At 41.6% G+C, this 25,867-nt stretch overlaps 1 protein-coding gene across 3 annotated transcripts in view; it reads left to right on the top strand.

Moving 5' to 3' along the window:
- TARBP1 (tRNA guanosine 2 -O-methyltransferase TARBP1) overlaps positions 1-25,867 on the top strand; it is an 85,087-nt gene that overhangs the window by 20,937 nt on the left and 38,283 nt on the right. For all 3 annotated transcript variants that reach the window (XR_004922374.2, XM_036108663.2, XM_036108665.2), the window contains 7 exons: positions 1,551-1,692; positions 6,742-6,841; positions 7,786-7,958; positions 18,647-18,744; positions 21,920-22,081; positions 25,027-25,214; positions 25,592-25,853. Coding sequence is in view for 2 of the 3 variants with exons in the window: in XM_036108663.2 (XP_035964556.2) it covers positions 1,551-1,692; positions 6,742-6,841; positions 7,786-7,958; positions 18,647-18,744; positions 21,920-22,081; positions 25,027-25,214; positions 25,592-25,853 (1,125 nt within the window). In the remaining variant the exon portion in view is untranslated. The remainder of the gene's footprint in view (positions 1-1,550; positions 1,693-6,741; positions 6,842-7,785; positions 7,959-18,646; positions 18,745-21,919; positions 22,082-25,026; positions 25,215-25,591; positions 25,854-25,867) is intronic.

Here is a 25,867-nt window from a genome sequence, read left to right as displayed (position 1 = left end):
TTCTTTGTATATTTTGAACCAATAATTTACCAGATATGTGTCTTTTGCAAATATTTTCTCCCACTCTGTGGCATCTTCTCCTTGTCTTGGCAGTATGCAAATAAACTTTTGAGATTCGTCTTTTAATGGGAAATCAAGGGAACCTGTCTCCCAGAGACTGCTAGGTAGATGCCATTTTAAGCCATAATTCTGACATGAAAACTCTTTGGAGAGAAAACATTCAGAATCTTGTGACAGATTTGATAGAAGAAACAAATATGAATTTGAGTTTACTTGTCAGTTTTGTTATAATAGGATCGTGCTTGTGGAAATGCATGATTTGTAAAACCTCACACATCTTATAGCAATAGTTCAGAAACTTAGTCTGGCCAGTTTGAGAGAAATATAAAGAAAAAGTATATCCTGTTGAAAGATCAGTATCCTGGCTGACCTTACAGTTAGATTTTATGATGATCCAACTTGATAAAGACCTACACAGAGCAACTTCTTTAGTGTTATTGAACTGCTCATTCATTGGCACTGATGGGATGTCAGTTAATCTTGACTGATTCATTTGTTCATCAAGTTTGTCTTTGGTCAAGTGATGTATTATTGTCTCCTTATATGTAATTTTGGTTAACCCTAATGCAAGGAATACTTTTTTAAAAATTCTTTTTAGAAAGACTTATTTCATAATTATTTACTTTGTATTTAAATTCATATGTTGAATTTGTACAGTAAGAGATATGCTATGAAAAGAAAACTGAGAACATAATTCAGTTTCAAAACAAAATTCGCAATTACATGTGACCAAAGATGAATTTTGGAACTTTTAGTTTTACAAATCTTCTAAAAGTTGCAACAGAGAAGGACTAGTATTTCTCTTTTTAGTTAATATATTTTAAAATGCACATATGATAGAAAGTAGACTTGTGAGGAGGGTAGGAACTTTAATTATAATTAATACAAAAACAGACATATCCTTGTTTTAGTATAGGAAGCAGAAATGAATTTTAATTTAATTTAAGGTTGTAACTTGGTTTACATAATGTGTCAATTTTCACAGAGATGTTCTTTAGGAAACCTTATTAAAATGTGCACTATATATTAGGTACTTTAAAAATTCTTGCCTATAAATGAAGTTTATACATTCGTGTGTAGATACACACACACACACACGTATATATATGGATACACATTTTTTTCTCTCTGCACTGTCTGTAGAACTCAGTCATGCCTAAATGTTCTATTACTTTGTTGTGTTCAGATTTTTTTTTAAAGATTTTATTTATTTGAGAGAGAGAGGACATGAGCGGGGGGAGGGTGGGGGCGCAGAGGGACAAGCACACTCCATGCTGTGCTGGGAACCCAACCCCAGGCTTGATTCCAGGACCCTGAGACCATGACCTGAGCCGAAGTCAGATGCTTAAGTGACTGAGCCACCCAGGCGCCCCTGTTGCGTTCAGATATTTAAATTCACTTTATCGTGGAAGAAAGAAAATTGACTTAGGGAAATTACAAACCCTTTGCTCAGTTAGGTTTTTAAAATTAATAACTATTTTCTTTCCTAGCTCTGTGATTGGTTGCGTGTTAATGAAAGCTGTTTTAGGCGAGCCTCAGCTTCTATCTCCATTGGACTTCCTGAGACATCCTCTTTAAATGCTTACGTGAAGAACCTAGTTCGAGAGTATATTAAGTCACCTGCTTGGGAAAGTAAGTAAGTCTGATATCATTTATATGGATTGATATCACCAAATTCTTTTCAAAGAACTTTTAAGTAGTTTCTCCAGTCCAGATATAAGCTTAACCAAACGTGTGCCAATTTACTGATATCAAACTCGTATTTTCAGCCAAATAATGTGAATAAAGGGAATGTAAAAATATGTTTCCTAACTTGTACTTTATCTGGTCTAGGACTTGAGATTTTAAACTATTTTTGTATGTTTTAAGAAACTAGTAAGTTGCCAGAGTAGGAATTGGACAGAAACAAATTTATTCTACAATCATTGAATCTTCACGGGCTAGATACTGCAGATGTGTTTTTAAAGCCTCTGTAAGTGGAAATATTTGTAGATAAATCTGTGCATCTTTTGTGTGTTTGTTTTCAAAACATGTAGTATGAACTGATTGTGAAACATAGTTTTAGAGAAAAATTATGTTTGAAAGGATGGTTTTGTTAGTTTTTTCTTTTTACCAGGTACTTAGTCAAGATCCATTTTCCAGCTTCTTTAGGGAAATGTGTAAGACTGCATTGAGGGAAGAACTATTAGCAGATTCATTAATTAGGATTCTTTTTACATTGCTAATGCTTCTTCTTCATTAAAGTCCTTAGTTGATAATTTGGGTAAATTCATCTTTGAATTTAACGTGTCTGAAATTTCCTGGCTTTGTCTCAGACCAAGTCATTTTCATGTACTGATTTCTCTAATCTGATCATGGAATAGGTTTTAAATGATCAGATAATTATCCTTCCAAAATACATGAGTTTATCTGTTTTTCCTTCTTAGAACATTTCTCTTTCGTGTTTCATTCTCCCTCTGTCTAGTAAATTCTCTGTGTTGTTACTTGGAGGATTCTTTTGTTAGGGCTATAAAAGTAAAGAAGGTTTCGTCCCTACTAGAGTAAACATACATTAAAGTCCCTAAAATGTCTTCAGAACTTGTTTTATAATTCAGAGTAAAAAACAGCATCAGATCTGAGTAAATATTCAGAATCAGATGAAACAATATTTTTAGCATCTTTCTTTAATATTTCTAGGACTTAAATATACTGTTTAATATAATAGGCTATTTTAAGTTTTTTAAAAACTTAAAACTTGATTTCAAGTGCAAAGGGGAGGCATTTGTGTGTATTTTAATATTTTTGTTTGACTTTTAATGCACTTGGCTGAGTGCCTTTATAAAGTTTAATTAGCAATTACTGGGGTAGTTTTCAGAGCAAGTTAATAAATTCCAAAGCAAACAAAATTTAGCTTGAGTTTCTGAGCATAAAATACATGTACTATTCAATTTTGTTTTTATATAAGAACTTATCGGCCAAAGCACTATTTTCAATCAGGTTCTACATCTAAAGTAGCTTTTTCTTTGAGTTTTGGCATAGTTAGTACAGATAGATTTTGCACTGTTGATTCAGCAGGCATATATCAAGTGTTTTCTAAGAGCCGGGCATTGGAGTCACAGAGATAAAAGCTGTATCCCCTGCTCTCAGAGCATCATCTAGCAAGGAAGTTGATAGGTAAGCAGATAATCCCAGCACAGTGCCTTGAAAGACATAGTCAACACCAGGCTGGGGAACCTGTGAAAGCAGTACCTACTTGGAACGGGTAGACCAGTAGTGGGAGGTTACCAGATGGGTGACATCTGACCAGTGGGCAGAAATGAAGGTGAAAAGTAGAAAGGAGTATCCCACAAGGCTTGGATGAACTTGCATCCAGGGAGCTGAAAGTAGGTAGGCGTCTGTCTGTCTGTGTATTTATGTATCTGTCAGTCTGTGGCATGGAGCCCAAGAAGGAATGGTAGGCGGCAAGGGTGGATATGGGGTAATACACATACACGTACGTATGCACACCGTGTTGGACACGTGGTACGCAAGACAACAAAACAAAGCAATAGCGGCAAAAGCCACTCAAAACCAGCATCACCTATAAACAAACAAATGCTGAAGAGCTTTCAGGGCAGGCTTTCTGAATCACAGAAAGTGAAACATAGTTTGGAAGTAGCACAGAAGGCTTGTCAGACCTTGGACGTGCTAAGGTTAATCAGAGAGGGAGATACATTTGAAGAAATGTATACTTAAGCAGTCCCTCGGAAAGGATATTTGGTGTCAAGATTTTGTAGTTAAAAAGATGTACCTACTTAAAACGTAACCAAGAAATCTAGAGACATGGAATAGCCCCGAAGTAGTATATTGCAGTTGTACAACAAATTTTAAAAACAGCGTTGAGGTATGATTGACTTACATCACACTGTATATATTTAAGCTATATGTGTGGTGGGTTTGGACCTACGTCTATAGGAAACCCACCAGCATAGCAAGGTAACCCGTTTATCTGTCAGGCTCAAAAGTGTGTTCATACCTCTTTTTAATCCTTCCCCTCCACTTCACCTTTCTCTCCTCCGTGCCCCGGACGAGCCTAGTATGCTCTCCAACACTCAGCCTTGCTTGCATTTTCTAGAATTACACTCACTGTTTAAAATTCATGGTAGCAAGATTTGACCAGTGATTTGGGGCTAAAATGCATTAAGGTGATTAGTAATAGCCAATGATTCTTTTGTTTCTTTAAAACCATTGTTGCCTCCACTTTTCTAGCTTCAGTGAGTGAAAAGGGGAATTCTCCCTCAGTGGTTTGCAGAGTATGGTTTCCAGACCAGCAACACCAACATCACCTGGAAACTCTAGAAAAACAAATTCTCCAGCTCTGTCCCAAGCCTATTGAATCAAACTCTGGGTGGGGGCTGACCCTCTGTATTGACAAAGCCTCCAGGTGATCCTACACCAGGCGGGAGTTTGAGAGCTGCCCCTCTGCAGCATGGATTTGCTTCGCTGGTGGCCAGGTACTTGGAGAGCACCCCGTAGCAGACAGACCTGCCAGTGGCTTGCACTGGAAGAGCAAGGCGCTCTGTCGTTACTGGTCTGGTACGGGGGCATTCCTCGACATCAGAAATCATTAAAAACCCGCTATAGGGCGCCTGGGTGGCTCAGTCGTTGGGCGTCTGCCTTCCGCTCAGGTCATGATTCCAGGGTCCTGGGATGGAGCCCCTTATCGAGCCCCGCATTGGGCTCCCTGCTCAGTGGGAAGCCTGCTTCTCCCCCTCCCACTCCCCCTGCTAGTGTTCCCTCTCTCGCTGTGTCTCTCTGTGTCTGATAAATAAAATCTTCGAAAAAATAAAATCCACTACACTTCCGATTTATAACCTTCCCTTTTGGTATCCAAGGTGAACAGTTGCCTGGGATTTCAAGCAGGATCTGTGGTTCTAGAACCCTGCTGTATTTCGCTGAAGGAAGTGAGGAGCGCCGCGTGTGCTGGTCACTCCCCCACATGTCGTATCGCAGGCCCGGGCTTCCCGCTCGCGCGCCTGAGCGCACAAGATGCGCAGGCGCCGCTGCCGCTGGAGTAGCGCCCCCGCCCCAGCTCCCGTGAGCTCCGGGGGGTCTGCCTCCAGGGCCGTCCTGAGTGACGTCATTTCAGTCTGGGCTGAGGAAGGACCTCAGTGTACGGGTGGGGTGGAAAGCAGTATGTGAGGAAAATGTTTCCAAGAACAAGTTTCAGTAACTCGTCTTTACGACGTTTACGAGTTTAGCCTACTCCATTTTCCGGGATAGCACCGACGCTGGGATTTTTTAAAAAAAATAGGAGCGGATTTTTTACTGATGGCAACTAAGTGGCCTTTATAGCATTTTAAAAAATAATATATAACAAAGTTTATCCTTTTATTGTATTTTTTAACTGAGTTGTCCTACATGCAAGTATGTTTTTACTACTGTCTTCTGTTCTATTCCAGTAAATTTATGTTAAAATATATTAAATTACCCCCAAAATATATTAGAGCATTTAAGAAAATTGGTTTAAGTTAAACTACTGGGCTGGAAAACTAGATCTCTTACCTAAATTTTTCTTGGGAATTGAGATGAAAAGTGTGATCTTGCTATAATGATACACCATGAATGAAAAAGAAATCTGTTCATGGCTTATTTTTGTTTAATTGGCTTTTAGAGATGGGAAAATATTCATTTTATCTGTTAACTATGTTCTCTCTTCCAAAACTAATTCTAGAAACTTTGAGTAAATTTAATTTTTATAAGAAACCCAAGGAGAGTCATAGGTTAGTTTGATTTCATAGATGACCTAAACTTTCTTTTTTTTAGGTTTTTGTTCTGTTTTGTTTTATTTTTTTGAGTGTAGTTGACATGTACCGACCGTTATGTTAGTTTCAGAGTAGACCTAAGCTTTCTGCGAGGACAAGCAATTGTCTCAGGGTCCCACAGCTAAGGCGCACAGGACTGGGGCTCAGACACAGGTCCGAGGCTCCAGAGCCTTTGGGTCCGTACCCATTCCATCCTCCTCCTGCTTATATTTTAGGCAATTTTCTCCTCTCAGCTGAAATAACTAGATTTGCCTCTTAACCCGTCACCTTGAATCTCCTCTTGCTTCCCCTACAGTCTCCCTTCCACATTGTACCTGGAGAAGTCTTTTTAAACTACTAATTTGGATCTACAAATGTTTCCTCCCTTTCTTTCTACGCCTTCACTTTAACCTAAAGTGGCTTCCCCTAGGCTTTAGGGTCAAGGAATCCTTTGCATGGCCCACTAAGTCCCCTGGTCTCTTCCCTGGCTGTCTGTGTCACCTCAGCTTTGGCACTCCCTCCCACTCACGTGCCCTGCTGCACGGGCATCCATCCATCCCCTGGAATGTGGCACGCTCTGTCCTCCAGAGGACCTTCAGCATGCTCTGCCTTCCTTGGGGAAGCCTTGCTTCCCTTCACCTACTGTACTCTTTCCCAGCCTTCATGCTCATTCCTCGGGGGATTTTCTCTTATTCCCCAGACAGATGAGGGCATGGTGCCATTTTATACCACTCACTACCGCAGTCATTGTAACAGTGAGCTATGCCCAGGAGTGTTCTTCTGCATTTCATCTCCATTTCATCTCCGTGCTTATAATTTTATATTGATAAAGTGTAATCATTTGGCTGTTTTCTTCTTGAAACATCATCTTTGAAGGATTTTGTTAATGCTTTGCAAACCTCAACTCTTGTTATTTAAGCGGGAGAAGACTGCCTTATGCCTGACTGGTTTGAAGCCAAGCTTGTGGCAATGATGGTCTTGCTGGCCGTAGATGTGGAAGGAATGAAGACTCAGTACAGGTAAGTGTTTCCCAACTTGCAAAGAAATCTTAAAAAAAAAAAAAAGGCTAATCAGATTTATGGTGCCTATTCACACTTTCCCGTGATTGAGTCAGGTGTAAAGGTATGGAATTGATCACCGTGTGTATGCTAGAGAAATGTTTAAAATTAACAATAAATTGATAGGAATAGGGGCTTGTTAGTCTTTTTAGGTAAGTTCAACTGTTAGAGAAGGTTGGAAAAACTATATATATTAATCACTGGTTTTATAAGAGAATATTAAAAGAATAGGTTGTAAGATTCTAGCATAAGATTAGGTAAAGAAATTTACAGGGTTTGACCCCTTTGTAAAATGTGTAATTTTTTTTAAGTGTAATAAAGATAAAACTCATTTATATTTTGAGTATGTGCACAAATCAGTTCTCACCAGATTATAATTACTGCAAAAAGCAGTTCCGTTTGCTAGTGTATTTGCATGATACGCAGTTAATTTGATTTAACATCGAATCTTTTTTGTAGACAAAGTTTTAGTATGAAAGTTGGTTATGATGGTTTTTTATAAACCCTTAATTCTTTGTATTTTTTGTTAATGTATTGTTTCTGTGACTAGTGTATGTTTTGTTTTGTTTTTTGAATTATTGTAGCAGGGTCTCAGCATTTTAATTTACAAATAAAGTGGGTATAGGATCTCCTTCCTACTTGTGCCTAGAGTCGAGTGCGGTATGTTCTTCCCTGTGCTTTTCTTTGCGAGCGCACGGAGAATTTACTGAGAAAGCATAGACTGAGAGGTCAGCGAGGAGGCTGGAGGGGATCAGTCCCAGGAGGTGCGTAGGTGTCCGGATCATCCATGAGACTAATTCTACTTCATCGAATCCAGTAGCTAACCAGTTCCACAAGTTATAGATGGAAAATAATTTCTTCATGCTTTTGAAATGCTTGATTTGGGCATGTCTTTTAATATCTAGTGAAAAGCGGAGAACACAGAATGTATTAAGGATATTCTTAGATCCTCTTCTGGAATCCCTTATGAAGTTTGGTACAAATGCCTACATGCCCTTGCTGGAAACTGACAGATGCCTCCAGGTCCTGTTGAAGTTATTGCACACTTGCATGTTGAAAGGTTCCAGTGCCCAAGATGGTGAGGATACATAGTTTCTGTTGGTGTCTTGCTTGGTATATGGTTGGTGGTTAGAATGAGAGGAAATTCCTGACCTTTTAAATAAAAGGATCACCTCATGCCTTCATCAGATATGGACCGAGTATCCCCTGGTGGTGCTGGGGATGCCCTGGCGAAGGTGCAGACCCTCTGCCCTCATGGAGCTGACGTCATAGCGTTTACATTTGCTGGTTACCGTTGTTTTGAAATGTGATTTTATTTGCTTTTATTTGTGTTTTTTTTTTAAATTTTTGCTCACTCATTAATTTCCAGACATGAAAATGATCCCTGTTTCATATATGTTTAAGCAAGATCCATTTCTGATGGCCACTCTGCTAGATGTTGCAGAGATTAAGCTAAAGCACAAGAATGGTAGTAATTTCATAATAACTTGTTTTCAGATACATTCGTCTCTGAACACCTTTTAAGTAGAATATGCTTCATACAGAAAGTATAGTGGTAGTAGAAGCGTTGAGCTCTTTGTTCTTTCCTTAAACAAAGATGCATGCAAGACAGAAGCTGAAGACCACAGACACTAGAGACACTATTTATTGAAGAGCCTTGATTCCCAATCCTTTCCCACCAGTTTCACTTGGAATTTTAGAAATCTGCTACTTGAGAATCCTAGGGAATCATAGGATAACATTGATGGGATTAGATTTTAATATATGCTTATGAAATTTTAAAGCTAGTTTCTGGATTCTGATATTTTGAATAATGGCAGTGAAACCAAATGCTGTACACACAACAGTAACTTTTTATAAGGTTTTTGTCTCCTTAAGGGTATAAATTTGGGTTCATTTGACATGTTTTGACTTTTTAATAGGGTTAGTGGTTTCAAGAGCAGGACTGGGTCACTGGTGCCCTGCGGAAAATTGTGATATTTGACACACACACAAACACACACATACGAGTGTGTGATGGTTTTATATACGTTATGATGCCAAATAATCAAACACCCGTGAACTTACTACTCAACCTAAGAATGAATGTACCTGTTACTCCTCAGTCCCCCCTTTTGCTTCCTTATTTTGACTTTTGTCTTTATCACTTCCATGCACTTTGAAAGTGGTTTTACGTCATCTGTAGATATCCCTCAACACCGTAGTGTCTTGATTTCCTGCTTCGGAGCTCTGTAGAAATGTTGCTTCACTGTGGGAAGTCTTCTGTAACTTTTTTCACGTCACGTGTTTGTAAGATTCATGCACGTCCTTTCTTAGACTTCATTATTTTCCCTGTTGTATAATCTTCCTTTGTATGAAGACAGCTCAGTTTATGCATTTTCCCAGTGCTAGACTTTGGATTGTGATTCATTACCGTGATGTAGCTGCCACGACCACTTGTCTTCATGTCTTCTGGGCCTGGGTGTGCGTCTCTCCAGTATGTGTATTGGTTCCCAGGGCCTGTGCGTATTCAGCTTTATAAGATAATGAAACTTGTTTTTCCAGTTTTCCATTCCAGAATGTGTACACATTTTATGTTCTTAGCAGCAGCAGAACGTAAGAGTTCCTATAGCACCTCATGCAGATCTTTTTTATGTCACCAAGAGCCAAGGAAATACCTGTTTATAATTATATTAGCCATTGGCGTCCATATGACTGATAAACCGTATCAAGCTTCATTACCTGTAAACAGATCTTAATCCTGAAAGATTTCTTTTATGAGAGAAGAGGAAAATAGAAAATACTTATTTCCATTTTATAAACGAGAAGGCCGTCTGGGAGTTAATTACCAGTACCAGGGGCAATGCAGAGGTAACGGTAAAGTCAGAAATACCCAGGAATGCTTCCTGTGAGCAGGTGGGATTGAGGTTTGGCAGTATCCTGCTGTTTGGAGCAACTTTGCCTTGTTGTGTTTAAAATTTTTTTATTTTAATTTTCAGTATTTTATTATGGAAATCCTTAAATATCTAGAAAAATGGAGATGTCATAAATCCCCGTGTACCCACAGCAGCTTCAACATCTGTCATTCCTACGTCTGAGCGAGTACACCTGCTGTCGTTGCCATTTGTCCTCCTTTTTTTCCTTTCTGTTCTTTTTTTTTTTTTTTTTAACCTGCTAGCGCTTGGAACGGCACGTGGGGAGAAAAGCTGGGGAGGAAGGGGCTCGGTGTGCAGTGTCTGGCGAGATGCCTTTTCCCCTTCTCTTCCCCTTAACCTGCAGTGGTTACTGTGCTGATCCTCAGGGTTTGAAGTTATTTAAATCTTAATGGGGGGCGACTGTGGAAAGCTTTTGAACTGGTGTTGGGGAACTCATTCAGCACATATGTATTGATGATCTGTATGCACTGTTGTGAGCGCTAGGGTGTCAGTGTGGAAAAAGAGCAAAAATCCCTGCCCTTGTCGAGATCGCTTGTATTGCTGGGGTCTGGCGTGTGGTGGGCAGAGGGGTAGCAAGCAGCGACCATATACAATATACGGTAGTTGGGTAAGTGTTGGGGGAAAATAAGGTAGGGAATGGAGGACGGGGCGTGCTGGGGTAGAGGTGGAGGGTTACAGGTGTAGTTGATTGGTCGAGGAAGACCTCGCTGTGAGTGAAGGCAACAGTCGGTTAAGCAGAGACTTTAACTGTTGAGGGACGGAGCCCTGCGCACATGTAGGGGAGGCGAGTGAGGAGGGGCCCGTGGGAGAGCTCGCTGTTTGGGGAACAGTTAGGAGGCACCAAGGGAAGAATAATAGGACCCGAACTTTGAGAGGGAAAGAGGGAAGTGGGGACAGTTACATAGGACTCCCTCCCTGGGCCATTTTAAGGGTGTGGCTCTTATTAGAGGGTTTGAGCGGGGGAGTGCTGAGCTCTGGGTTGAGTTTTAGAAAGCTCACTGGGCCCTGGTGTTGAGAGAGCACGAGAGGGGCAAGGGTAGAGCCGCAGAAACCAGCTTCTAGGCTTGCACGGCGTACTAGCCATGGATGCAGTGAGTTAGAACTTTGGATGTATTTTGATGGTTTGGCCAGCAGGAATTGCTGATGGGTCTGGATGTGGGCTGTGAGAACAAGAGAGAACTCAGAGGCCATTTAGCTTTTGGAGAAGGTAGACAGATGGGAGTTGCCTTTAACTGAGGTGAGAAAGACTGGAGTCGGAGAAGGTTTTGGAGTAAAGATGGGCAGTTCTGCTTCGGGTAGGTTAAGTGCGGAGCACCCGTTAGCTATCCTGGTGGAGTTGGTGAGCCGACATTTGCCTCTGAGTCTGGAGTTCAGGGAGAAGTGTGGGTTGGAAATAGGAATATGGGGGTCATAGCATAGTGGTGGTATTTAAAGCCATGATGCTGGACGAGAACACCCAGGGAGCCAGTGTAGACAGAGAAGAGGTCCAGGTGCGTGGGGAGCACCAGTGTCTAGAGGTTGGGGAGGAACTAGCATAGGACCTTTAGGAGGAATTCACTACAGCATGAGAAGAGAAAAACCAGGAGAATGTGCTGTTCTGGGAGCCAGAAGGAAGGAGTGATAACTGCACCAGATGCTGCTGGTGAGCCGAGGTGACCATTGGTTTTGGCAACATGGAAATCAGGGTCACCCTGACAGAACATTTTGGGTGGCAGTGGGGGCAGCTCAGGGGGCGGCTCTTTCAAGGGTTGTCATGTGTGGGGGAACAGAGACATGAGACCGTTGCTCTGGGACAAGTTTTATTTCCTTCGGGGGAGAAAATAGTGTTTTGTGCTGATAGAAACGATTCAGTAGAGGGGAGTTTTGAAGATTTGAGGAGGGGACGTCTGCTTCTTGGTGGCTGAGAGGAGGCGAAAGTGCTCGGGGTCCGGGGCACCAGCAGAGGGGCCGGCCTTCGACGGGGTGCTGATGGGGGGCACGTGTGGATGGGTGGGCAGAGGCCGGAGCGGCAGCGTCCCTTTCTAACTTCGGCGTTATCTTAGTGAAAGAGGAAGCCGAGGGATGAGGGGAGCATATCCGCCTGGGAAGGACGATTAGTGGGTGGACTGGGGAAGTGGGGAAGCCCGGGGGTGGGGGGTGTGCGTGGAGCTAGCGCTCATGAATGCGAAGTGAGAGCAGGCGTGTGGCTGTTTGCCTCCAGTCTCATCTGTGAATCTAATTGGATTGGACTCGGGTTGTGATTCTCCTTTTGGTGCATCCATGGTACACATAAATGAGTTTTTGTAAAATGATGTTCTAATCATTTTTTCAAAATTCAAAATAACCATATCCCATTTATGTTTGTGGAAATGCACCTTTAGTTGCATTACAGCCCCCCTTTGGTTACATCGGATCATACGGGCCGGAGTACCTGGCCTTCAGCAGCGGATGCCTTCTGCCCTAAGTGCTTGCTGCACCTGCCACGGTGGGCCTGGGGTCCTCAGTGCGGGGTCTCACTTTTCTCCTGGGGGGCTTTTGTTTGCTGGCCTTGATTAATCTCTGTGTCTACTTGAACTTTTCTTCCCGAGGTAGCTTTTATTTTTTTAAATATACGTAACACAAAATGTACACTTTAACCATTTTTAAGTGTACAGTTAGTGACATTCAGTACATTCACGCCACCATCCATCCCCAGAACTTTTTTGTCATGCCAAACTGAACCTCTGTACCTGCTAGGCGCTAATTCCTCATCTCCCCCACCCCAGCCGCTGGCGACCACCTTCGTACTTTCCGTTGCTGTGAATTTGACTGTTCTAGGGACCTCAAATCAGTGTAATCATACAGTATTTGTCTTCTTATGTTGGGCTTATTTCACAAACTGTAATGTCTTCAGGGTTCATCCGTACTGTAGCATGTGTCAGGATTTCATTCCTCTTTAAGGCTAATACTCCATTGTACGTGTATGCCGTAGTTTGTTTACCCATTCATCCGTTGATGGACATGGGTAATTTCCACTTTTTGGACGTGTGAATAATGCTGCTTGTGAACATCAAATGTACAAACATCTCTTCAAGTCCCTGCCTTCAGTTCTTTTTTTTTTGGTTGTATACCTAGAAGTGAAATTGCTGGATCACATGGTAATTCTGTTTAACGTTTTGAAAAACCGCCATACTGTCTTCCTTAGCAGCTGCACCGTTCCACAGTCCAGTCAGCAGTGCCCAGGGATCCAGGATCTCCACATCCTCACCAGCACTCGTTTGTTCGTTTGTTGATAATGCCATCCTAATGGGTGTGAGGTGGTATCTTGTGATTTTGACTGATGAGACAGCTTTTGACCAATTCTGGTACCACTTTTGGGATTCAGGTTACCACTGTTAATTATATGATGCACAGAGTAGGAAACAAAACCATATACCCCATTCTGGTTGAAGTTTTTTGCACAGTTTGTGTATTGTGATGAGCTGTTAAATTGGAGAGGTGGCGGTGACTGGGGGCCTGGGAGAGTCTTCTGTATTGGGTAACTAACAGGAAACACCGTGAGAGTGAGGATGACGTTGGAAACACAGCCCCTACTTTTCTTCATGTCACTTTGTTTTCTGTCCTGCAAGCCCTCAGCTTTCCCTTGGAACCTCAGGTTAACTTTATTTTCATTTCTTTATACTATTATTGAGTACATATAGGAGAAAGAAAGGCAGACAATCTGGAAGGAGAGGAGTATTCTGTTCTTAGCATATTCATTGGTTATAATGCTTACTTTTATAGTAAAAAACGTTACCTTTCGGGGCGCCTGGGTGGCTCAGTCAGTTAAACTGCTGCCTTCAGCTCAGGTCATGATCCCAGGGTCCTGGGATTGAGTCCCGCATCAGGCTCCCTGCTTGGTGGGAAGCCTGCTTCTCCCTCTCCTGCTCCCCTTGCTTGTGCTCACTCGCTCTCTCTGTCAAATAAATAAATCTTTAAAAAAAAAAAAAAGCTTTACCTTTCAACCATTTGCTCGTGGCTTCTTGACCTGACAAGTGATTTATGAGCTACTTCAGAGGCCAGATAGTATTGTCTCTATAACAAGTAACATGAAAATTTTAAATTAATTCTGTAATTTTTAATGCTATGTGATCTTTAAAAAAAAAACATTTCTAAGAGTGATATCACATTTTGCAAAGTGTTCAAATCTTTTATCTATTTTAAAATTGAGTTATTTGTTTTCATACACTTGTATGAAATGTATATAATGAGAATTCATGATGTAGTCTGGATACAAGTCCTTTGTTGGATATGTGATTTACAAATACTTTCTTCCAATCTAGCTTGGCTTTTCAGTTTCTTAATAGTGTCTCTCCCTTGTAGAGCAAAAGTTTTCATGTTGATGAAGTCCGGTTGGCTTTTTTCTTTTGTTTTATGGATTGTGCATTAGGTATCATGTTTAGGAAATTCTTCTAAATATTTTATTGTTTTTTATTTTTGGATTTATGATACATTTTGAGTCAATTTTTAAGGTGTAAGGTTTAGGTTGAGGTTTTGTTTTTTTGTTTTGTTTTGTTTTGCCTGTGGATATCCAGTTGCTCAGCATTATTTGTTGATGAGACTAGCCTTTCTCTGTTGTTTTGTACTGTTGTAAAAAAAAAAAAAAAATTGGGCATGGCAGAAATAATCCAAAATAGATGGATTGATGAATGGATAAACGATGTGATATATCTATATTTGGCCGTGAAAAGGAATGAATTACTGATACATGCTACAACATGGATGGACTTTGAAAACATGTTAAGTGAAAGAAGCAGTCACAAAAGACCATATATAATTCCATTTATATGACATGTCCAAAATAGGCAGATTTGAGACAGAAAGTAGATTAGTGATTGTGTAGGGTGGGGTGGGGGGAGTGGATGGGCTTATGAAGGTGATGGTCAAAGGGTATGGGGTTTCTCTTTGTGGTGATGAAAGTGTTCTAAAAAGTTGGCTATGGTGATGGTTGCACATATCTGTGACTGTACTAGATACCATTGAATTATATGCTTTTAATGGGTGAATTATGTTACATGAATTATATCAGTAAAGTTGTTTAAAAATAATTGGCCATATTTGTGTGGATCGACTTCTGGACTCTCTTCTGTTGATCTATATGTTTATCCCTTGGCCAATACCACACTGTTTTGGTTACTGTAGATTTACAATAACTCTTTAAATAGGTAGGATGCTTCTTTCAAATTCTTATTTCTAGCTATTCTAGTTCCTTTGCCTTTCCATATAAACTTTATAATCAGCTTGTATTTACCAAAAAAAAATCCTGGAATTTTGACTGAATCGCATTAAATCTTTAGATCAATTTATGGAGAATTGCCTTTATTATTTTGAGACTTTTGGTCCATGAATATAGTGTGTCTCTCGATTTACTTAGGCTGTCTTTGATCTTTTTCATCAGAGCTTTTTAGTTTTCAGCATATAGATCCTATACAGGTTTTGTTAGATTTGTGCCCAAGTATGTCTTTTGGGGGAAGCTATTGTAAGTGATAAATTTTTTAAAATTTTGCTTTTCAGTTGTATATTGCTAGTATACAGAAATGTGATTGATTTTTGTGTGTTGACCTTGTATCCCCTGACCTCACTGAAGCACTTATTAGTTATGAGGGGGGTTTTTGTTTTTTGTTTTTTTTAAAATAGATTCCTTGGGATTTTTCTTTATAGACAATCATGGCATTTGTGAGTGGGAACATTTATATTTCTAGAATTGTCCATGGCCCATGGTAATCCCTTCTCCTTTTAATGTGTGCAGCATCTGGGGTCTGTGATAATTTGTATCCTCTCTCTCTGTCTCTGCCTCTCTTAAGACTGGCTAGTGGTTTATCAATTTTACTGACCTTTTCAAAATACCAGCTTTTGGTTTCATCGATTTTTTTTTTTTCTCTCGATTTTTTTTTTTTTTTCCAATTTCATTGATTTCTGTTTTTTTGTTTGCTTCTGTCTGCTTGCTTTTGGTTTATTTTGCCTTTTTAAAAAAGTTAAGGTGAAAGTATAGGTTGTTGATTTTAGATCTTCTTTTTGAAAATGACCTTTAGTGCTATAAATTTTTTAAGTTTTGCTTTAATTGCATCCCAAAACTTTTGATATGTTGTATTTCAGTTCAAAGTATTTTCTAACTTTTCTTGAGACACTCTCTTTTACTCATGAATTACTTAGAAGTGTGTTTGGGGATTTTCTTGTTATCTTTCTGTTGTTATTTTTAATTCAACTCTATTCTAGTCAGAGAGCATACTTTGTACAGTTTCAGTTTTTGAAACTTCATTAAGGTTTGTTTATGATCTAGGGTATAGTCTGTCTTGCATACTGTTCCATGTGCACTTGGAAAGAACGTGTATTCTGTTGTTGGGTGGAGTGTCCTATAAATATCAGATCCAAGATTTTCATGGTATTTTTCAGTTTTATGTCCTTGCTGTTTTTTGTTTATTCTGTTACTAAGAGAGGAGTGTTGAAGTTTCTAACTCTGAGTTTGGGTTTATCTCTTTCTCTTTCTAGTTCTATTATTTTGGCTTCATGTTTTGCAGTTCTGTTGTTAGGTACCTGTTTGTTTAGGATAGTGCATTTTCTTGCTGAGTTGACTCTTTCCTTGTTAGGCAGTATCCCTTTTGATCCCTGGTTATTTCCTCTGCTCTGAAGTCTGGTTTGTCTAGTAGTAATATAACCACTCTTACTTTCTTTTGATTAGAATTTGCATAGTAGTATTTCCTGGCTTTTTAGTTTTATTCTATTTAGATTGTTATATTTGAAGCAAATTTCTTATATACATTATATAATTGGGTCATGATTTTTTTATCCATTCTGACACTGTCTTTTAATTGGTGTAGACTATTTGCATTTAATATAATTACATATGTGTTTCAATTTCAGTCTTTATTTTTTGCATTCTGTTTATTCCCTCTGTTTTTCATTTCCGTCTTTCCCTCTTTTGGCTTGTTTTGGGCAGTTTGAACATTATTTCGTATTCCATTTTAATTTACCTGTTGTGTTTTTTACTAAATATTTAATATTCTGTGTGTGTGTGTGCACGCATACGTGTGTGTCCATGTGTGTGTGTTTGTGATTGCTTTAGGGACTACTGTATTCACACTTAACTTTTCAATCTATTTAGAGTTAATGTTTTACCATGTGAAATGAATGTAGAAACTTTACCACCCTATGGACTCCTTTGCCCTTCCCCCCCTGTATTATAGTTGTCTTACAGCTACATTTGTTGATAACTACCAGACAATGTTATCCTTTTTGCTTTCAACCATCAAAGAGATTTTAAAAATCACAAGAGAAGAACCTATTGTATTTACCTAGATGTTTGCAGTTTCTTTTGCTTTTCTTTCATCCCTGACGTCCCATGTTTTCCTGGGGCATCATATGCCTTGTGTTTGAAGAACAGCTTTTAGCATTTCTTTTGGAATAGGGTTGCTGGCAGTGAATTCTCTTAGTTTTCCTTCATCTGAGAATGTCTTTATTTCACCTTCTGAGGAATATTTTCACTGGATATAAAATTCTGGTTTGACGGGTCTTTTCTTTCAGCAATTTAAACGTATTCCATTTGCTTCTGGCTGCCATGGTTTCTCATTAGAATTCTGTAGTAATTCAGTGTGTTCTTCACCTAGGTAATATGCTATTTTTCTCTGCTTTCAAGATTGTTTGTCTTTAGTTTTCAGCAGTTTGGTTATACTATGTCATACTGCATATGATTTATTTTATTGATCTGTTTTCAAGTTCACTGACTCCTTTCTCATGCTTCTCCTTTCTGTTACTGTTCCCATCCAGTGAGTTCTTCAAATTTCAGTACTTATACTTTTCAATTATAAAATTCCTATTTGGTTTTTGTGTGTATCTTATGTTTCTTTGCTGAGACTTTCTATTTTCCCATATGTTTCAAGAGGGTGTGTTGATTAATTGTTGAAGCATTTTTATCATTAGCTGTTTGGAGTCCTTGTCGGGTTTTTCTGGAGTCAACATCATCTCATTGTTGGCATTGGCAGATTATCTTTTCCCTTGTGAGCTAGGAATTTTCTGATGCTTCACGTGCCCTGTTATTTTGGATTGAATCCTAGATATTTTGAATATTATATTATGAGACTCTGGGTCTTGTTTAAATCCTGTGGAGAATGTTGATAATCTTGTGTAAGCAGACAGTTGGCTTAGGGTTAGCCCTTAATTCCTGACGTTCCGGTTTCTGTGCCTGTTGGTTCCACTGTCGGCGTTGTGGTGCTGTCTTGACCTGCACCACATGTGATCCACCCGGTGGCCAGTCTGGGACCTGGGTGGCTGTGTCTCTGTTAGTTCAGTTCAGAAAGTCTTTGGGATGCTGCTCACTCGCAGGTCCATGCATAGCCTCTCGGGGTGAGCCCAGCAGTTCACAAACCATGTTCTGGGGCCATTGTCCTAAGCATCCCCCCTCTGGAACCTCCTGAGGACTCATTGTCTGCTTTTCTGGGGTTCCCCTTTTCCACTCTCTGGTCAGAAGTCAGGGCCATCATGCTGCCCACTTTCTTGACTGCTCCTGTGCGTGGTTTCAGTCTGTTGGGTGTTACTGCTTTCTGAATCTGTCTGCTACTTTTTACCTTTTAGGGTCTCCACATAGATGCTCAGATATTCTGTCCACGTTTTATAGTGAGAGAGGCTGGTATGCCCCTGTTCCATCTTACCCAGAACTAAAACTCTTAAATGATCTTTAAGGTGAATTATAGATTGCCCCATGGTACTAATGACTGTTATATTATTGGAATTCGTTTTTGGTAAGTGATGCACCCATATGCTTAACATAGTTGTACTTTTACTAGAAAATCTGGCATATTTTGTACCAAGGAACTTATATTTCTGTCATTTCAGTTACACACTTTTTCCCCCTGTACAGATGAGGTGTTTACATTTCTTCAGAGCTTTGTCATGTCTGCCACTGAGAGCGTTTCCGAATTTATCCTCCGACGGCTTACTATGAATGAACTAAGTAGTGTAAGTACTCACGGGAGCAACTTTCCATTCTTTTCATCAATATTTGAGTGATTACTTACTGGCAGGCACTGTATGAAATTGAGAAAATTAATGTGATACTTTCTGGAGAAGCCACTTAGGAAGCAGAAAAAACTCTGAGCTTCAGAGTCTCCTCGTTCCATTCCACCCGTGTCATAACCGAGGCCTTGGGAGAATTATGTAGCTCTTCCGAGCCTCTGCTTTCTCATCCACAAAATGGAGATAATACATCCACTCCCCAGGGGCTGAGAGGTCCGCGTGGTATGACCTCACTGGAGTGCTTCGAGTATTCAGGCGTATTTGGCCTAAGGTCCAGAGAGTGGGATTTGGCAGGTTTGGGGTGGGACCAGGCATCAGTATGGGTCTGTTTCTAAAGCTCCATAAGCGATTCTGAAACACAGAATAGATAATAGTCGGTCTGAGGTGAGTGTCCTTTTCTGCTGTCTGTATTCTCCACATACTTTGTTCCCTCTAGGACAGATGAGAACACCTGAAATTAATATAACACTGCATGTAAACTGCACTGGAAGTTAAAAAAAGAGAGAAAAAAAAATTTTTCCTTTTTCTTCCAGAGTATTTTGAAAATGCTGATTCTTATAGAAATGCTTATTATTCTTAATTTTTTTTTTTAGTTGAAATCTCTAGGGACAAATGTTGAAGCTTTAGAATAAGTAGATTGTTAATAAAGTGAGAAAATATACTTATTTTAATTTTTATTAGAATACTCAATTAAGTACATTTGTTTGATAGGCTCGTGAGCAGGTGTGAAAATACAGAAAGGCAAGTTCTATACTGAAGGACCTGAGCTGTTATGGTAGGAAGGCAAGGAAACTATGAAGAAAAAGCCCTCTGGAGTGGGGAGTGTTAACTGTCTTCTTACTAAGCAGTTGTTAATAGTGGCCTTGCTATACCTACATTTCCAAGAAGGCATTTAATAAAGAAATAACTCTTTTGGTTTGTTTTGCTTCAACATCACTTTATTATCATCAGTATTATCTTACCTTCTTTTTTAGGGAAATTTTCAGACACACACAGAAGTATGATGAACCTTCATGTATCCATTATAGAACATAACTGTTTTTGTTTGGAATTTGATGCTAAAAATAGCTTTTAAAAGGGGAAGGGTTCGTGTGATTTTGTTTAACGACTGCTCTCGGGGAAGAAAGCCCTGGTTTGTAGTATTTGTTTCCATGGCTGATTTCAAGCTACAAAGCATACGTAGAATATAGGGAGCGAGGATGGGCCCTGGTACTTGCTACGGGCTGCTCCCGGGGGCGCCTGCCCTCGGCCCCCCAGGGAGCGCAGTCCCCAGGCTCTGAACCTGTTTCCGGCCTCCCTGGGAGCTGGCCTGTGTCCCCTTCCATCTGCTCCAGGACCTGACTGTTGACGGTCCGCCACCCCTTCTTTCTCGTATTCTCAGCCTCTCCGTGTCTCCTGGATTCTTTCATGAGCCCCGAAACAGCTTTGATAGTCCCTCATGTCAAGGAACCCACTCTTTCTATTCCCTGGTCCCTCCAGCTCCTAATTTCCTTCTCTCCATAAGCTGAATCTATAAACACTCCACAGCTCCATTCTCACCTGGTTTCTGCCTCTGTTGAAGCCCAGAAGCGGCTCTCTCTGAAGCTGTCAGTGATTCCTTTGTCATAAATAAACCTGATGGATACTTTTCAAACCATGATTTTCTTTTCTTTTCTTTTCTTTTTTTTTTTTTTTTTGAGAGAGAGAGCATGAGCAGGGGGAGTGTGAGAGGGAGAAGCAGGCTTCCCACTGAGCAGGGAACCCAAAGTGGGGCTTGATCCCAGGACCCTGGGATCATGACCTGAGCCGAAGGCAGACGCCTAACCGACTGAGCCACCCAGGCGCCCCTCAATCCATGGTTTTCGTGACTCCTCAGCCCCACTGGACACGTCAGCCACTTGGCCCTCAAAACACCAGCCGTCCCTGGGGTGGCCCCATCTCTCTGCCATCACCCCCGCCTTCCCTTCAATTATGCGTTCTCCACTAGAGAGCCTCGAACATGGGAGCTTTAGAAAGCGTGGCCTGTGCCCTTCTTCTCTCCCATTCTTCCTGTGAGGCGGTCTGGGCTGCACCCCCAGCTTCAGCTGTGCCAGGGACCCTATGTCTCCGTCTCCACCGCTGGCGGCTCTCCCGAGCTCACTGCTCCGTCAGCCAGGTGCTCTTGGACAACTCAAGTTGCATTTCTCACACTTAAGCCGTTCAGAACTGCGCCCCTCGCCATTCCCTTCTCAGGAATGTTCCACCATCCAGCCGGCTTCCTGAGCCCCACATTCAGGAATCCTCTCTGGCACTTGATCCCTCACTCGCACAGCTGGTGTTCGGTCTCCACCAGGCCCTGCGATTGTGTCTCTCCGTCTGTGCCATGTCCTGGCACTTGGCTACATGCCTGACATGTCGTGCTTGCTCCGTGAGCACCGATTAAATGCAGGAATCATGTGCTTCCTGGTGTCCCGAAAGTCTGCCAAGGATACAGTAATTGGTATACTGATGATAGGGCTAGTCCACTTACCATACTTTCTCAATTCTTTGAAAAGAATCCGCATCCATCCCCGTGGTGGGTAGATGTTACCCTCCCCATTTTGTGGATAAGGAATCTGAGGCCAACAGAGGTTGGGTCACAGAGCTGGCGGGTGGTAGCGCTGGACTGAACCCTGCAACTCAACGTCGCAAAGACCTGCGTTTGATTCCGTCTCTCCCACTTACCAGCTCTGAGATGCTGGCTGAGCTGTTTGACCTCTCCAGAACTTAGTCATCGTCTTAGCAAAATGGGACCTTAACCTTCCTAGTAAGAACGGAGGATCATAACCTGCCTAAAACAAAGGCAGTTGTCACCACTTTAATTGTTATTTATGATCTGTTGGCCCTGGGATGCAAGAGTTGGTAGAACGTTCGTGAGCCAGATGAGTGAATCATGACGTGTGCTGCAGTTATACTGAATGCAGAGTTGCTGTGTAAGCTCGGAGAAGGGAGTCCTTAGCTCTGCATGGGGAGATCATGGAGGGCTTCTTGGAGGAAATGACTTTTTCTCTCAATTCTTGTCTTAGTACGTTTAAATAAGGTCATTTATTTCCTGTCTGAACTCTCATAGTTTGGTAAAAATCACGGACCCTGCATGTTAATTGTTACTGTTTGTCTTTAGGTTTCGGATCTGGATCGTTGCCATTTATACCTGATGGTATTAACTGAGCTTATAAATACCCATTTGAAGGTTGGGTGGAAAAGAGGCAACCCCATTTGGAGAGTTATTTCTCCTCTGAAAAATGCATCCATTCGGCATCTTCAAGAGATTGACAGTGGACAGGTAATCCTTCATTCAAGGTGTGTAGTTATGTTGAATAAGCATATGTAGAATATAGATTTGATTTTTTTTTTTTAAAGATTTTATTTATTTATTTGAGAGAGAGAATGAGATAGAGAGAGCATGAGAGGGGGGAGGGTCAGAGGGAGAAGCAGACTCCCTGCCGAGCAGGGAGCCCGATGCGGGACTCGATCCCGGGACTCCAGGATCATGACCTGAGCCGAAGGCAGTCGCTTAACCAACTGAGCCACCCAGGCGCCCTATAGATTTGATTATTAACATTCTGATATGAAAAGCATCTGCTGAAATTTAAAATAGTATCCTTTGTTCATAGTACTTGGTGAAGATTGGGACTCCTATAGGTATATAACAAAGGTGTGGTGACTTCAGTCTTAAAGCTGTTTAGATACAGAGAGTGGATTTGCACTGAACTGAGTCTTTGCCCAAGTACCAGTAAGAGACACTTCAACATGTCTAAGTATGTATATGATACGTGACATATATGTGATAGGTGACATATAACACATATGTGATGTATAACACGTGGTGTGTATTAATACATCCAGCAGCCTGTATCCTTGGCCGTCTACCTTGTTGTCTACCCTGGTCTTTTGCTGCCTCCTCTCTCCTCCCTCCCCTCGCCCCCCAGTGCCATTATGCTGCAGTCATGCATAGGGGCCTCCTCATAGAGCTTCACGGATCACAAGCACATACCACCTTCTTCCTCATCTGGGCTTTCCTTCTGTCTGGTCCTTTCACCAACAATTCCCTCCCCTCCAGGATGCACTTGTCAAAAATCTGGTTCATCCTTTAGGGCCCAACTTGGATCAGTGTCTCACTGCTTCCTTCATTTATCTTTTTTTCTTTATGCCTCCATTGTAGTGTTTACCTCTATCTGTCTTGTTTTTGCAATAACTTATGTTTATGTGTCTTCTCCTCTGGATCCTTTTTAGTACCTGGAAGCTTTTCTTAAACATGGCATAAAAAGGTATAGTGGTTATGAGCACAGGCTTTGGAATTAGACTTTCTAGATGTGGATCCTGGCTTTAATCTTGCTAGCTATGTGACCTTGAGGAAATTACTTAACATCCCTGTGCCTCATTTACCACACCTGCAAAATGAGGGGTATAGAGTTGACAACGGGAATTAAAGCAAGCTCATACATGTTAAAACTTTAGAACAGTGCCCAGCACATAGAAAGTCCTCACTGAATGTTAGCTATTTTCACTTAACACATTATAAGTGTTTAATAAAATTGAGCTAAATCATAGAGTAGTCCAGGCTGCTAATTAAAACAGAGAAGGTACTTGATTGCTTTAATAATCTAATTTTTTAGGAGGGGGGAGGGGCAGAGGGAGAAGGAGAGAGAATCTTAAGCAGGCTCCATGCTGAGCACGGAGCCCAATGTGGGGCTTGACCCCAAGACCCTGAGATCATGACCTGAGCCGAAACCAAGAGTCAGCTGCTCAACTGACTGAGCGACCCAGGCGCCCCAATAATCTGCTTTTTAAAGTAGTTTTCAAGAACTGTCCCAAAAAATGATAAGGAGGCCTACTTACTACTTCAGCATCCTGTCTAGTAAGTATTAGTGTGTTAGTGCTGTAAAAGGACTTTGTGAGTTTTAAATGTAGACCAAAATCATGAACCATATCACAGTAATTCTTAAAGATGGCTTGCTTGTTTTAGTAATTCACTGAATTACGTTAAGCTTAACAGGGACCATATTGGCTAAAAGTAATAGTAAATTTTATTTCTTTTCTTTTTTTTAAAGATTTTTAAATTTATTTATTAGAGAGAGAGCACAAGCAGGGGGAGCAGCAAAGGGAGAGGGAGAAGCAGGTTCCACGCTGGGCAGGGAGCCTGATGCGGGGCTCGATCCCAGGACCCTGGGATCATGACCTGAGCTGAAGGCAGACACTCAACCAACTGAGCCACCCAGGCGCCCCTAAATTTTATTTCTTGTGTTGACAGTGTTACTATGTAAAATTTATACATAGAGGTACTTGCTTTATTTTAGGGAGTTGGTGAGGAAAGGTGTGGAGTGAGGAGTAGGAAGTTCATTCCGGGCAGAGATGGGTCTGGCTGCTGTATGTGGCGGCACTGCCCATGGTCCCTCCGTGCAGCTGTGTTCAAAGTGCGGGCTCCTGCCGGCTCTCCTGGCTTCTTGGCTCGACACAGTTGATTTTCTCTGCAAGTATGAAGCCAGGCTGTCTTGGTTTCCTTTCTTTTTGTTCCTGCGTGTAGAGTTTCAAGTGCTTTCCATGACATCACCCATTTGTGTGATTTTCACAGTAACCCTCTGAAGTAGATTCTCTCACTGTCCCCGTTTCATGGGTGAGGAAACTAAGCTGCAGTGTGTCCGTAGCCCAACTGTAGTAAGTGCAGAGCCGGGGTTCAGCCTCGTGCCTGAGGCTCGTGAGGAGCTCTGAGCTGCGGGCTGTGTCACTTCTCCGGAAACAGTGTACAGCTGGTGAAGGAGTTACTACATGGATGCCTGGAGCCTCGTTGTTTTCTTTTGTTTTGTTTTTAACATAATTCAGCCAAACAGTTGAAGTTAAGACTCATCCACAGAAGTGTATCCAAATGTGTACAAGAGCAGGAAAAAGGCTGAGAAGTAGGGCTTCACATACACTTGGAGGTTCAATATGTGGCTGCTCGGTCATGGATCATGTCCAGGAATTCCCCTGCCAAACCGGAGAGATCAAATTGTTGTCTTAGTCGGAGCTGCTGAGTTTTTATTGCCACTTTAAATTTGGTCACCGCCAATCGCACAGAGGTTGGTGACACTGAAGGACTTGTAGTATTGGGTTTCCTTTTGTCACCTCTGATGTTCAGTAGCAGGCAGGGAGAGGGGAAGGCGGGCGGGAGGCATCCTTCGGCTGGGCCTCAGGTCCCGATGGTCAAGATTGGCTCTCATGAACTAAAAGATTGTTCCATTTCCCCCTCAGGAGCCGACACTTGCCAGGCAGATTCAGAGGGTCATTAGTATGGCTGCCTTGGCCATGGTGTGTGAGGCTGTTGACCAGAAGCCGGAACTACAGCTCGACTCTCTGGATGCCGGACCCATGGAAAGGTTCCTCTCCTCTCTCCCGCTCAACCACACGCTGCAGAAGCCCCACACGGAGGAGCAGAGCAGGTGTGTCCACCCCGGAGGGCAGCACATGTGTGAAAGGCATCTGGTTGCTAATGTTTAAAATTTCATTTTTGTTTTCATCGTTGAGATGAGTGATTGCCCAGTTGTATTTATAGGGTATGGGAATTTGAAGCTATAGCATCTGTTACTGGAAAGCCACTGACTTTACTGCATGTAGTTCTCAGTGAATCCCTTACAGGGAAGGAAAGTACCTACATTCAGGGTAGTTAGAACTTTGAGGTCCGTGTGGTTTCCTTGCTTTTTGTGGGCCGGGATCTTTAACAGTGACTGTGATTTCTTGTAAGGATCGTTACTCCATGCACAAGGAACTGAGCCAGACTTGAAGGAGCAAGGGATGGTGACTGTATGTTTTGTTTCAGTTTTTTTGAAGAATCATCAGCTTCCCAAGGATGGGGGAAAGTAGTTGCACAATATATTCACGATCAGTGGGTCTGCCTCTCTTTCTTGTTGAGAAAATATCACACCCTTATCCCAGCGTCGGAGGGTGACGTTCTGGAGCCCATCCTGCCTGCTATTCAGATGCCCGTGAGGACTCTGCAGTCCGCGCTAGGAGCCCTCACAGTCCTGCCTTCGGACCAGGTTCTGCCTGTGTTCCACTGCATGAAAGTTCTAGTTCCCAAGGTAAGATACAGTGA

This window comes from Halichoerus grypus, chromosome 7 (genome assembly GCF_964656455.1).
Source record: "Halichoerus grypus chromosome 7, mHalGry1.hap1.1, whole genome shotgun sequence".
NCBI lineage: Eukaryota > Metazoa > Chordata > Mammalia > Carnivora > Phocidae > Halichoerus > Halichoerus grypus.
This window is presented reverse-complemented; position numbering and strand designations above follow the sequence as displayed.